Here is a 13,089-nt window from a genome sequence, read left to right as displayed (position 1 = left end):
TGGTGGTGGTGTTGGCAAATATGGAACTTTGTAGAAAACGAGTACTCGTGTGCCTAGGTATTTGTATACCTGCCTGCGGTCGGGAGAGCTCGCTCTGCTCATAACCACTCATACGCCATTGTGAGATACAAACATATATGCACGGCGGGAAGCAACGACACTCAGCGTGGTCCTCGCGCGTACCTACCTACCTACACACACAAACTTCGGGCCCGAACGCCCGCGGGGGTGCTCGGGCAGCTCGGTGTGAAGCTAAGCTTACCTAGGTAGCGTACTCTAGACGACTCGGAGGCGCGGCGGCAGCGTGGGCTGAATAATGACCGCGCTACTCCTATCAATTCCCGTCCACTCCGTTCGTCCCTGGTCTACTTACATACTCTACCTATAACACCTAACCGACTTACTTACCGGACGCCCTCACCCCAGAACGAGCAAAAGCAAACACAAAAACACACAAAAGTCGGCGGCCTGGCAGGCAAAGCACGCACGTGCTCACCCACTCAACCAACCAACCAACCAACCACCAGCAGCACAAACAGCACGCAAACAGGACAACCCGCGCCGCGCCGCCACAGCGCCCAACCCACCACCACCATGCGCCTAGGTCACGTGCACCTCAGCAGCGCGCACAAGCTATGCTCCTACAGCGCCGTCTCCCTCATCCAAGACCGCGCCGTATCGCGGTACCTGGCCGCAAAAGCGCAAGCAACACCCACCAAATCCACACCAACAACAAGCTCACCACAAACACTCCCCAACCCCCCCATCAACGCTCCCATCAAAACCCCCAACCCCACAGTCATAACCGCCGAATTCACGCCCGTCTACACGTGCGGCCGCCGCGAAGTCGGCACCGTCAGCGCCGCGCAACAAGCGCACCTACGCTGCAACGGACGGGCCGAGTTCGTCGAAGCGCTGCGCGGCGGGCAGACGACGTTCCACGGGCCGGGGCAGCTGGTCGCGTACCCGGTGCTGGACTTGAAGCGGCACGGGCTGACGGCGCGCGAGTACGTGTGCTTGCTCGAGAAGACCGTCATCGCGACGTGTGCGGCGTACGGGATCAAGGCCATGACGACCGAGCATACGGGCGTCTGGACGGGGCCGGACACCAAGATTGCGGCGCTGGGGCTGCATATGCGCCGCAATGTTACGAGTCATGGCGTTGGGCTGAATGTGGGCACGGATTTGTGGTGGTTTGATCGCATTGTTGCGTGTGGGCTGGAGGGGAAAAGGGCGACGAGCTTTGAGGATGTGGGGGTCAAGGGCGTGAGTGTGAGGGAGGTGGCGGGCGTTTTTGTGAGGAAGCTCGCTGATGCGTTGGGCATTGAGGGGGTGGATGAGTTGGCGGATGCTGAGTATTTGAACTATGTCGAGCAGCCGGCTTTGACTGAATAATAATATGTATTGGAGGTCTTTGAATTGTGCGTTGAGCTAGCCAGCCAATATGCGAGGTTGTGGAATCAATAAGTCGAGAAACGTCAGGTGTTGAGCGTGTCTAGAGCACACGAGGCCGTGATAGTGCTGGAGTGATCGTGCCGTTTCCCTTTGAGATCCTTGATCGATTGAACTCGCCAGTAGGAACAGGTTCCAGAGGGATCATTGTGTGATTGCGCGTACAATGGTCCCAAAGTCGCTAGACCCCAAGGATTCGTATCCGTGTAAGCCGTATAGCGTGTTAGTGACTTGTAGCTATGTACAGGCTTCTACGCCCAGGATGTGAGCACGCAACGAACGAGATTGGCGGTGAGGCTGTAAAGTAATGCAGTAAACGTCCCTGACTGGCTGACGTACATGGTAATACTTAAGTGGAACAGGACTTGGCATACTATTCTCGATGTTGAGGAAAATCAGCGAGCAAAAGCGTGTGAGGGGAACGTGGAAAATGCCGCTGCATTATTGTCTTGGCAATAGTAGACCAGCGACGGAGATGAAGTGACCCGATGGGCTTGGAAGCGCCCGTTTGGAGAGTGTGCTGCCTGGGGATGTCGGCAGCTGCGGCAAACGTAAAATCCGAGAGCGCCCTGGGAGGTTCCTGGATGAGTGGAACCGGTCTGCGAGTCTAGACAACGGTAGACTTCAGCATCCTAGAATGCCGTCCGAGTCGGGTTAGAGTTTCCCGTGCTGCATATCGTTCTGACAACTTTACAGGTCCGCCGGAAGGTCCAACGGGTATCCAAAGCAAATGAAGTGAGTGGGGGCAGACAAACTTTGCGGACGAGTGCGGTTGCGACAACCGTTGTAGATCCCGATAATCCGCGCATGGTTGCTGGCGCCGTCCACTCAAACCGCATCCACCAAGCCCTGACATCGTCCTACTGCATAGCTACCTGAAGTTTGCGGTAGCGGTAGCACGGGAGGGCAACGGTTGTGTGATACAGCTCGAGGACATGAATGCGTCATGTCACAATGCCACCCCCAGCAGCGTCACTGCATGTCGAGAGCTGCTAGTAGCCATTGACGTGTTCTTTTTGGGCAAATGCTGTAGGACCCAGGCAAGTTAATAGTGCGCCATGCGGGGCCATGGGACATGGTCCACTTCCGGGCGGACCGCAGCCTGGTGTGCCAGTGTGGAGTGCATGGTGCTTAGCCATCGAAACCTCTCGTTGGTGATTGATGGGTGTCAAGGGTGCGCAGCAGGACCCGTTGAGCGCAGATTCACCCTATGGGGTTGGGAGGTCCAGACCGTACCCACGATTGCGGGGCCGACCAAAGCTGCAACGTGGTACTCGATGCGCGGGTACGTGAGTCGTTCTGTGAACACGGCTTTTGCTTCCCGTCGCGGTACGTACGTACGCAATAGATGCCTTTGTGGGTGTAAAGTGGTGCCTTTTAGAGAAACCCCCTGCCTTTGCCACGATTAACCTTGCGTTAAGCTCACGAACAAGGCTCAGATCGTCCAGACGGCCACAAGTGCTGGTCCTTGGGATCCGCCAACGGTGATTTCGGGGGGCCAGAATTCATTAAGGAACGGGCTCGCTTCCGCTGGGCGCAAAAGGGTTGACCAGACGGGTAAGCGAAGGTGGAAAAATAATCGGGGGGGCAGAGGTCCTGGCGAAGACGATCGTGGCGTGGTAAACTCAGGAGATGCAAAGCAGACGATCCTTGGCGAGGGCGCCCCGCGCGCGGAATCGGGAAGACAGCACGAGCTACCGTGTGGATGAGAAGAAGAACAGAGGTGGTGGCGTCTGCGACTGAAGTCGTACAAAGAGGGCGCCGTCATCCTTTTCCTTGGGTACATGAGCCAGGAGCGGAAGCAAGGCCGTTGATCTGCGTGCTCGATCGAAATGTGCAATGCGGATTGATCCCTGGGAGTCGACATCAGCGCGCGTCTCGAGGCAGCAATGAGCAAGGCGGACGTGGGCCCGGTGGGCTATTGTTGGAAGAAGAAAGGTGAGATGGAGACGGGACCATGTCGTCGCGGAAGTAGTTCCCCGTCTCCGCTGCGATGAAGCTATCCCAAAGCATCGTCGGTTATGTAGGTACCGGGGCGAGTGACTGGCTGCTGGCGAACAGGCGTTCGTAGATCTGCTAAGGGTGACGGGTACTTGCGTAGCGGAAGGCGCGTGTCAGGATCCAGACCGTCCCACGCTCTCTCTCGTCGCATCCACAACCTACGCCATCCACCACGCCATGTGCTTCCCCGTACATCCACCGCTCCTTGGCGCTTGATGGGCTGCATGACGTGCAGCTGGGTAAGCCCTCTCCCTCCCGCCATCACCCCGGTCTGCGGCGCAACAGCCGCATCGCCGCCAAAGCGGGCGCTGCTTCCGCTCATTCCCCACTAACTATCGAAACGGAGGCGCCTGGGGAAAGCAGGCCACCATCATCGTCGCAATCTCGCTCGTCTGCCCTGCCTCGGCCATGGCGCTCGATCAGCTGATGGGCGGGTTACGAGTAGGAAGCAAGACGTCGCACGCCCTCGAAAGACGTCCATGAGAAGGCCTGAAGGTCACTGGTCGAAGATGAGGCTGTGGCGTTGCGCGGCCTCGCCAATCGCGCGCTCCGGCCACCAGGGCGCAGGGGACCGGGGTCTAAAAGCTGCCTCATGGCAGTCCGAGCACTATCGTATCCGCCGCGTCTAGTTGCGAACCCTAATGGTTTCCTGCGTCAACTGCGCTTCTTGCCAAAAAACCCTCTTCGGCAACCTTCCGCCCCGGCGACAAATGCACTCAAGCCCGTCCGGCGTCCGGGGCCCCCTGCTTACGTGTAGCCATGTCGCGATCGGCTCTGTCGCCTCTAGGTCCGCCTGCCACCAAGAAGCACGCCGGTCAATCGCTGCTCAGAATTATGGATCGGTGGCGTCCAGATGCTCTGCTGAGGGCGGTTGACTATGGCTGATGTACTATCACCGGTGGGTCATAGCCAACTTTTAAAGAATGCCTGGCGTCCGCCTCCATCTCTCTAGTTCGACTTACTTCTGAATACCAAGCTCTTTGGCTGCAATAAGCTCTTCTCTTTCTCTCCATTCGCTTGACACTCGTGTATATTTTCCTCCTTTGAGACATCCATATAGTAGACCAACGAGTCATGGCTCCCCAAGAGCATATCCCCAAGGTGAGTCCAGTCTGCAGGCGGGAGTCGGCTTATTCCTGATACTGATGTCGACATGACAGGCGGCGAGCATACTAGGGGTACGTGCTCTGATGGCATCAGTGGTTCGATCGTTATTCTAACTTTAGCCTTCTGCCCACAGACTTTGGGCACAGGTGAGTACCGTGCGCAGGGCGTCCAGTGTCCACAGTCGGCTAACGATCTGCAGTGTAAGCATTTTAGAGAAAGAGTCAATGAAATAAGACTGACGTTCACTTCCTTGACAGTTGTTGGTGCGTTCAGGTAAGTCACTGTTGATATTAAGAGCTCGGATGTCCCCGGGACTGACAACCCATGCTAGATCATACCACAGTATGCACATCCTCGCTTTCCTGAAATGGAGATCGACCTAACAGTGCACAGAATCTGGTCCAATTGGCGACGCAAGCAAACAGATGGCGTGCCGGGACTGATGCTCTTCCTTTGGGCAGCAGGTAAGCCTATCACAGGTCGAAGCTTATAGCAGCTCTGGAGCTAATTTGAACAGCCGCTGTACCATTTGGCGTGTACGACATCGTCCAGGTCCGTCTCCACGCAACTTTCCAGCTTTTCTGCTCTCGTCATCTAACACCAGCCTGCAGAACTTCAACATACCTTTACAAGTACAACCGCAAATATTCTGCGCCCTGGCGTTAGTATGCTGGGCGCAAACATTAATATACCAAGACCGCTGGCCGATATGGAAGGCCACGCTCGCGGCTGTCAGTACGGGAATTGCCTTTGGTGGCATCGAAGCTTTCTTCATCTTCCTCTTGCGGGTAGGCGACACTCTACCTTATAGCCGTCGATGAACCTGACTGACCAATGCGCAGGATGAACACGAAATTGAGCGCGGCTGGCCGATCCTCGTGATTGGAATCTTCGCTGACGTCCTTCTCGCTGTCGGGCTGCTCCCGCCGTATGGCGAGATGTGGAAGCGCGGCGGAAGAGTGGTTGGTCTCAGTATGTGGTCTTGCTTCCACCAACACTGTCGGACGCTGACGCAATTCCAGACTTTCTCTTCCTCTCGACAGACTTCATGGGCGCGTTGCTGTCCCTGATGGCTCTGGGTAAGCGTCGTCCCCGCCGGAGCGTGAAGTTTCTTCGGCACTAACACGTCGCCCACAGTTGTCCAGCAGACGTTTGACGTCCTCGGCGGCACGCTATACATTGTCTGGTATGTTGCGCCACACACCCACTTTTTGATTTCCCCTTGCCCACCCCCGCCCCCAATCTCCGCCCCCAATCCCCAACACGACGCTTCATGATTGCGCAATCCTTCCCGACGCCACACGCTAACGCCCCACGCACGCACAGCATGTTTCTCGAAATCGGCATTTTCAGCTCGCATCTCATCTGGATGTACCGCAAGCGCCACGTCCGCGCCGCGGCCAAGCGCGTTGGCCTATCATACGACGAATACATGCGCGGGCGGACAGACAACAATGACAATGCGGAAGAGGAGGAGGATGCGACGCGGCCGCCGGGCACGGCGTCAACGCTTGCCGAGTGCGACGAGGGCGAAGGTCGCAACAAGCGCAAGCACAGCGCGTTTTCGAGCAAGGAGTCTGTGGTGAAAGAGGGGGCGGGGGCCCGGGCGTAGAGGGCGCGCGGTTGGTGGTGGGCTTGAAGCTTGCCCGGGTATTAATAGCAAAAAGCAATGGATTTCTTGACTGGTTGCGTGGATTGTAGTTATTTTATTGTGCTTTGTGTTTTCCCCGCGGGTTTTATTATTGAGGTTGGCGTTCTCCTGAGGCTTGGGCTTGGCCGTTGCTTGGCTGATGGCCGCATGCGAGCAGCAAAATGAAAAGCCTGACGATCGCAGCCGAGTGACATCAGCGCGCATGTCACGTGGGCGGCCCTGCAGCGCTTTTGCGGCTCGTGGAGGAAGGGCTGACAGGTGTATACTCTAGAGTAGTAACTACGAGATGAGGATTCGAACGCCAACACACTAACGGGCACGGCGGCCAGGCCGTGCCAAGAGGAGCGGCTACAAGGACACGAGCCACACGATTGGCCTCGGGTTGCCCAGGCCGGACATGGTGCGGCGACTGGGCCGACGCTTGTGACGCACGGTGGCCTTGCAGCGGCCGTGATCCGAAACAGCTTTGCTCTGAAACGGCCTTCATTGCGGCGCGGGCCACCCGGTCAAGATGCTACAAAATGCTTGGGGGCGCCCGCCCGTCCCTGTGCCCTGACGACGCTCGTCGGCTGGCTTATCGCGCCTCCCACCTTCTTTGACTCTTTTTCCTTGTGCTGTGCATATAACCTTCGTTTTCTTTGTCGACGCCAGCGCTTCTTATTCAACCTGCTCCCTCGGTCCCTCGTTCGAATCGATTCCTTCGTTCTTCTCCCTGATTCCCCTAACCAAGCATGCGTCTCACTCTAACCGCCGCCGCGGGCCTGGCTGCCCTTGGCCTGCCTCTTTCCTACGCTCAGACCTACTCCGACTGTAATCCTACCAACGCCTCTCAGTTCCCGTGTCCCGCCAATGCCGGCTTGAACTCGGCCACCTACGAAGTCGACTTCACCCAGGGTGCCTCGGCCAACAAGACCTGGAGCTACATTGCCCCCTCGGTTAACTATGGCCCCAACGGCGCCGAGTTCACCGTCTCCAAGCGCGGCGAGGCCCCGACCATCAAGACGGACTTTTACATCTTCTATGGCAAGGTCGAAGTGACGATGAAGGCCGCGCCCGGCCAGGGCATCATCAGCAGTATCGTCATGCAGTCCGAGGACCTCGACGAGGTCGACTGGGTGCGTTGGCCCAAAGCAGACGGTCGCGTGCAGACGGCGCTAACCGGTTACAGGAATTCCTCGGCGGCAACAACGCCATTGTCCAGAGCAACTACTTTGGCAAGGGTGACACGACGACGTACGACCGCATGATTGAGCACAACATCGCTACGCCGCAAGACACGGTTCACACGTACACGGTCGACTGGACCAAGGAAAAGATCACGTGGTCGATTGACAGCAATGTCGTGCGCACGCTTAACTACGCCGACGCGCAGGGCGGCTCGCGCTTCCCCCAGGCTCCCATGAACATTCGCCTCGGCATCTGGGCCGGTGGTGACAAGGACAACGGCTACTGGACCCGCCAGTGGGCCGGCGGCGACACCACCTACAGCGCCGAGGCCGGCATGCCCTGGACCATGTACGTGCAGAAGGTCAAGATCACCAACTACAACCCTGGCGGTTCCTACAACTACACCGACACGTCGGGCTCGAGCGACAGCATCAAGATCATCGACACTGCCCCGCCCGCTAGCTCCACGACCGAAGCTCTCATTCCCACGACCTCTGCTGGCGCGGGCATCGGCGCCGACGCTGGCTCCCCGACTGGCGCTGTGACCGAAGCCACGACTACTGCCGCGGCTGGTTCCTCTGGTTCCTCTGGTTCTTCGCCTGTCAACGCGGTTGGCAATGTAGCTGTCCCCGAGGGCTCTGGCAACGCGGCCAACACTCAGGACTCTGGCGCCAACCTTCCCCCTCTCGCCACCACCCCTATTCCCGCCCACTCCGCTGGCACCGGCTCCGGCGAGACTCCTGCGCCCTTCGCCTCGACGGCCACGGCGCCTCTCATCTTCGGCAGCGAGGGCGCATCCGTCCCCGTTGGCTCCGGTGCCGCGAGCCAGACCTCGCAGGCCGCCTCCACGCCCGCGGTTTCCACGCCCGCGACTTCTCCCGCTACGACTCCCCAGCTCGCCACCAGCAGCGCCTCGTGCTCGGTGTACTACAGCACCGAAGTTCTGACCCTGTCCGCGGGCCAGCAGGTCCCGAACACCGTGCACACGACCGCGGTTGCTGCCTCGACTACCGCGAATCCCCAGGCTGCCACCACCGCCAGCACCAGCACTCCTTGCTCGGTGTACGTCAGCACTGAGACCGAGGCCGTGACTCTGCCAGACTCGACTACGCCGGTTGTTGTCGCTCCTACGACCACGCCTGTTCCTGTCGCTCCTACGACTACACCCGTTCCTGTCGCTCCTACGACCGCGACTCCCGAGGCTGCCACCACCCCCAGCACCAGCACTCCTTGCTCGGTGTACGTCAGCACTGAGACCGAGGCCGTGACCCTGCCTGATTCGACTACGCCCGTTGCTGTCGTTCCTACGACCGCGGCTCCTGAGAGCTCGGCTGCTGCTCTGACTTCGGCGCCTGCGCCGTCTGCGCCCGCTCCCGCTCCTTCGGCTCCTGCGGCTTCCGCTCCCGCTCCCTCGGCTCCTGCGGCTTCTGCGCCGGCTCCTTCGGCTCCTGCGGCTTCTGCTCCCGCTCCCTCGGCTCCCGCAGCCTCTGCACCGGCCCCGTCTGCTCCCGCAGCGTCTGCGCCTGCTCCTTCCGCGCCCGCCGAGACGCCCGCTCCCGTCCCTGAGACCTCTGCCCCGGCAGCGCAGCCTTCTGCTCCTGCGCCCGCGCCCGAGTCTTCCGCCGCGGCTCTGACTTCTGCTCCCGCTCCCTCGGAGCCCGCTCCCGCGGCCACCACCGCCCCGGCCGAGACGTCGGCTCCTCCAGCTGAGACGTCCGCCCCGGCTGAAATCCCTGCCTCGTCCTTCTCTATCCTGGGCGAGACGACGGCCGCGGCGCCCGTGCCCGAAACCTCTGCTCCGGCGGAGACTTCTGCGCCCGCTGAGACTTCTGCTCCCGCTGAGACGTCTGCACCCGCGCCCACAACCCAGGCGCCCGAGACTTCTGCGCCCGCACCCACTGACGCAGCATCCACGGACGTTACGACGGCGGTCCCAGCCACGGAGGTCGACGGCACGATGACGCTGTCGGCGTCGCCGTCGCTGACCTCGTCTGCTGCTACTACCTCGAGCGAGACGTCGAGCACCGAGAGCGAGACTTCGACGACGTCGCACCATGGCTCGTCGACGTTCACGCCGCTGCCTAATGAGCCGACGTCGACGCGCGCGACGGGCGCGGCGCCCAGCGCTTTTGCTGGCGCTGCCGCTGGTGGGAAGAGCGTCGATACTGGGGTTTTGGGGGTTGTGGTCGGTTTGATGGGATTGATGGCTGTGGTTTAGGATGATTTGAGGTTTGAGGTGGTAATGAGCTTTTGGTGGTGGTGGTTGGATTGAGTTGGATTGAGTTGGTTCCATCCAACCTTCCTTTGAATTTCTTCTGAGAGAGAGAGAGAGAGAGAAGATGTGTGTATGTGTATGAGAGAGAGAGAGAGAGAGTTTCTACCTACCTTACTTGCTTGTTCGATTCGATTCGATTCGTGGTGTGTATTAAATATATATTGGTTGGTTACTTGGTTAGTTACTGGTTACTGGAATTGAATGGGTGATTGATTGAATGGGTGGGCTTGTTTGTGTGTTTAAACATTTGAGTGCGACTATACAGTAGCGGATTGGGGGAAGACGTGTGTACTGCTTAGTGCTTATAGGTAGCTAAGTAGAGCACTGCCTCGTCTCTTAATCCCAAGTCCTAACTAACTAACGTATTCTCCGTCTATTCTGTCTTCTTCCTGCCCTCTATCCACACCCTATCCATCCCATCCCAGTCCAACTTCATTTCGCCTCCGTCCCAAGCCCGTGCCCGTATCTTATGCCTGTGCTTGTGGCAGTGGCTGTGCCACCGTCATTGTCACTGTCCGTCCGTCCGTGCGCGGCTTGCTTGGTCATGATGGCAGGTGCCCGGCCATCTCCGCGCTGCGCCGCGCTGCGCCTCATTCCGTGCCTCGGTGCCGTACGTCCGTAAGTAGTGGCGCGCACGCGCGCGCACCCTCGCTCTCTCGCTCTCCTCGCGCGTGCGTGCGCTAGATGTGTCTGCGCTGCCCCCGTCTACCTACTAGGTACTAGGTAGGACGCGCCTCACGAAGGCGACCGCGACCGCGCCTGCCGATGCTGCCGTTGCCGCGAACTGCTTCTTTGGCGCGCGCGGTCGCGGTCGCGGTCTTTGCGCGAGCGCGAGCCTTCCCGATCCCGCTCACGCTCACGCTCGCGCTTCTCGTCCGGCGAGCGCGTGCGGTGCCGGCGGCTGTGGCTGTGGCGTTCGCGCGAGCGGTCGCGGTGCCGGCGGCTGCGGTCCTCGTCGTCGCGGTCCCTGTCCCTGTCTCTGTCTCTACGGGAAGAGCGATGGTGGTGGCGGCGCTTGCGGTCGTCGTCGTCGTCGTCGTCGTCGGCGTGGTGCCTGCGGGATTTCTTCTTGCTTCCAGCCGTAGAAGCGGACGCTTGCGCTTTGTACGCGGCAATGGCCTCGGCGACCTCGTCTCGCTTCTGCTGCACCAGGTACGCCTTCATGGGGTCGTCGTCGTCGTGGTCGCGGAGCAGGGCCGCGAGGTCGCGCTCCTCTTTCAGGAGGGGACGGGGGGGTTCGTTATCGCCTTCACTGTCGCTGGCGCCGGGGCTCTGCCCCCTCCCCCCCTTGCCCGCAGCCGCAGCCTCCAGCGCCCCAACATCAATGCCCTTCTCCTCCTCGCCTTCTTTCTTCTTATACCGCGTATGATCAACCCTCAGCACACGGCCCAGCACCGTCGCGCCCCCCAGGTTGTCGACTGCCAAGTCGCAGCTGCGCTGGTCCTCGTACTTGAGGAACGCGAAGCCTTTGCTCTTGCCCGTCTCCTTGTCGCGCACCAGGTTCACGAATACCGGCTCCCCGTACTGCGAGAAGATGGTCAGGATGTCGCCTTCGGAGAGGTCGAATGATAGCCCCCCGATGTAGATGTAGGCTGTGTCCCGGTAGTCGGCGTGCCAGGACCCTTCTGGTGTGATGCCTTGCTCCAGCTCGCGCTTGTTGAGCTCTTGGATTTGCCGGATCGTGTTCATCGTCGCTGTGTGTGGTGTGTGGTGGGCGCGGGGCCCGGTATGGGTATGTGGCGCGAGGACGGGCGGTGCGCGGGAGGTGAGGTGAGGTGCAATGGATTGAAGCGCACAGTGAGGTATCGTGAAGGTTAGGTGTCGCGCGCGAGAGCCGTGCATGACGGAGTTTCGCGCACGGCCCACTGCTCTATGCTATCAAATACCAAACCACGCAAACCCTCCCGCCCAAGCTACCCGGAGCCCACCAACTACAACACCACAGCACGTTCAAGCCTTCTTCTTCTTCCTCTCCCGCCCTCACACCTCACCCCTCACACCCCCCTAACCCACCACTTCCCCTTCCCCACGCGCCAGAACCCCACCCCCGCATGCCACGCCTCGGCCCGCCACTGTCCAAGCCCCGCGCCACTCATCCCACTCCCAGGCCGCACGCCCAAGTCGCCGAGATCCGCGTCGTGCATGCAGGGCCAGGAGGCTATGAAGCCGAGGGCCCTGTGCTCGCTGTGTGTCTCTTCTGTTCCAGCTCCAGAAGCAGCAACCCCCAGCCCCATTCCCAGCACAGGCTCTAGTCCCAGCACCGGGTCTACACCATGCCCCATCTCCATGCACAACACACCCGCCTCCCTAACCACAGCGCCCAGCAGCGCGCGCGCGATGCCTTTGCGCCTGTACGCCGTGTCTACGCTAATCGTCTCGAGGTACAGGAACGGTGTGCCTGTGCTCAGCGCTGTGTGTGGGCTGCCGTAGGAACTGAATGCTGGTGTCAGGGCGCTTGCTTGTGCGCTTTTGGGGTTGTGGTGCGTTAGTGCTGGTTCTTGTGTTGGCGGGGAAGAGGGGAGGGAATGGAAAGGAAGGGAAGGGAGGGGAAGACGCACTCGGTGAACACGGCGCTGGCGAACTCGCGCACTTGCGCGGGCAGCTGCTCTTCGTGCTTTAGGTGCCCCGCAGCTGGGTCGATGAGTGTGGCGACGAGGTGGCCGATTTGGTGCGGTGGGGTTGGGGTGTGAGTGGTGTTGTTGTTGGGCTTGTCATTGTCATTGTCCTTGTTCTCGTGCTGTGCTTCAGTGTCTTCGGCCTCGTCTCTGTCGGTGAGTTGTCTATGCGATGTCAGTGTAGAGGAGTGTAGGTAGCGAGCGGGCCTGCGAAGCAAAGTGAAGTGGAATGCAATAGACGGAAAGTGGTAAGTGGTAAGTGTGGAGTGCGTGTTGCAGTGCAGTCAGTGAAGTCAGCTCGGGTGGGCTCGCGCTACTCACTGCACTTCGGCGACGCCGCGGAGCATGGGGATGCCGCAGGGGAGCCAGGACAAGTAGACGTGGCAGGCTATGCACTGTTGCTGCTCTTGCTGCTGCTGGTGGGGTAGGTCTTGCTGTTGGTCCTGCTGTAGAGGCAAGGGAGAGAGAGCTGAGACGGTGGCGGTAGTGGCGGAGTCTTCGGCCATGATGTCGCGCTGCGTCGTGCTCGTTAAAGGCGTTGTTGAGTGAGGATGTGGAGGCGTGGAGGGTTGGTTCCAGATGCTGGAGCGCTTTGTCCATGGTGGCGGTGATGGTGGCGGCATGACTTATTGTTAGGTTGATGGGTTGAGGTGGGTTGTTCTTATGGGCGAAAGGTGATTGAGTTGGGTGGTGGTGATTCAATGCTTAGTGGGGATGGGAGGGAAATGGTGGTTTCGTGGTGGTTGAGTGGAGGTGAAATCGGGAAGTCGCGATGCGTGATGCTTGCTTGTGTTTAGACGTCGTGAAGAGACTGAAAGAGA

The 13,089-nt window shown here is 59.7% G+C and overlaps 5 protein-coding genes across 5 annotated transcripts; 3 read left to right on the top strand and 2 right to left on the bottom strand.

Annotated features, from left to right (window-relative positions):
• The first annotated feature begins 337 nt into the window (after positions 1-337).
• On the top strand, positions 338-1,477 carry K452DRAFT_254991 (uncharacterized protein). The gene has a single exon (XM_033538341.1). It carries the CDS (start codon positions 595-597, stop codon positions 1,393-1,395), a length of 801 nt encoding a protein of 266 aa, XP_033394695.1. The 5' UTR covers positions 338-594; the 3' UTR covers positions 1,396-1,477.
• Positions 1,478-4,269: 2,792 nt separating this feature from the next.
• K452DRAFT_79064 (uncharacterized protein) lies at positions 4,270-6,205 on the top strand. Its single transcript, XM_033547150.1, has 10 exons — positions 4,270-4,554; positions 4,614-4,631; positions 4,892-4,902; positions 4,954-5,024; positions 5,078-5,112; positions 5,172-5,348; positions 5,403-5,532; positions 5,583-5,639; positions 5,698-5,746; positions 5,887-6,205. The coding sequence occupies exons 1-10, from the start codon at positions 4,528-4,530 to the stop codon at positions 6,170-6,172; spliced, it is 861 nt and encodes a 286-aa protein (XP_033394694.1). The 5' UTR covers positions 4,270-4,527; the 3' UTR covers positions 6,173-6,205.
• Positions 6,206-6,942: 737 nt separating this feature from the next.
• On the top strand, positions 6,943-7,874 carry K452DRAFT_233179 (glycoside hydrolase family 16 protein; the record flags this gene model as incomplete). Its single annotated transcript, XM_033537285.1, has 2 exons — positions 6,943-7,326; positions 7,380-7,874. Coding segments are annotated over 2 exons (879 nt in total), but the record flags the coding sequence as incomplete, so codon positions are not given.
• Positions 7,875-10,808: 2,934 nt separating this feature from the next.
• K452DRAFT_199599 (uncharacterized protein) lies at positions 10,809-11,342 on the bottom strand (the record flags this gene model as incomplete). The annotated part of the gene is made up of 1 exon (XM_033536009.1): positions 10,809-11,342. A coding segment is annotated over one exon (534 nt), but the record flags the coding sequence as incomplete, so codon positions are not given.
• A 114-nt stretch (positions 11,343-11,456) lies between these two features.
• Positions 11,457-12,774, bottom strand: K452DRAFT_320624 (uncharacterized protein; the record flags this gene model as incomplete). The annotated part of the gene is made up of 3 exons (XM_033544339.1): positions 11,457-12,086; positions 12,212-12,433; positions 12,590-12,774. The coding sequence occupies 3 exons, from the start codon at positions 12,772-12,774 to the stop codon at positions 11,648-11,650; spliced, it is 846 nt and encodes a 281-aa protein (XP_033394691.1). The 3' UTR covers positions 11,457-11,647.
• Positions 12,775-13,089: the final 315 nt, after the last annotated feature.

This window comes from Aplosporella prunicola (assembly GCF_010093885.1).
Source record: "Aplosporella prunicola CBS 121167 unplaced genomic scaffold K452scaffold_21, whole genome shotgun sequence".
NCBI lineage: Eukaryota > Fungi > Ascomycota > Dothideomycetes > Botryosphaeriales > Aplosporellaceae > Aplosporella > Aplosporella prunicola.
Note: the sequence above shows the minus strand (reverse complement) of the source record. Positions and strands in the feature narration are given on the sequence as shown.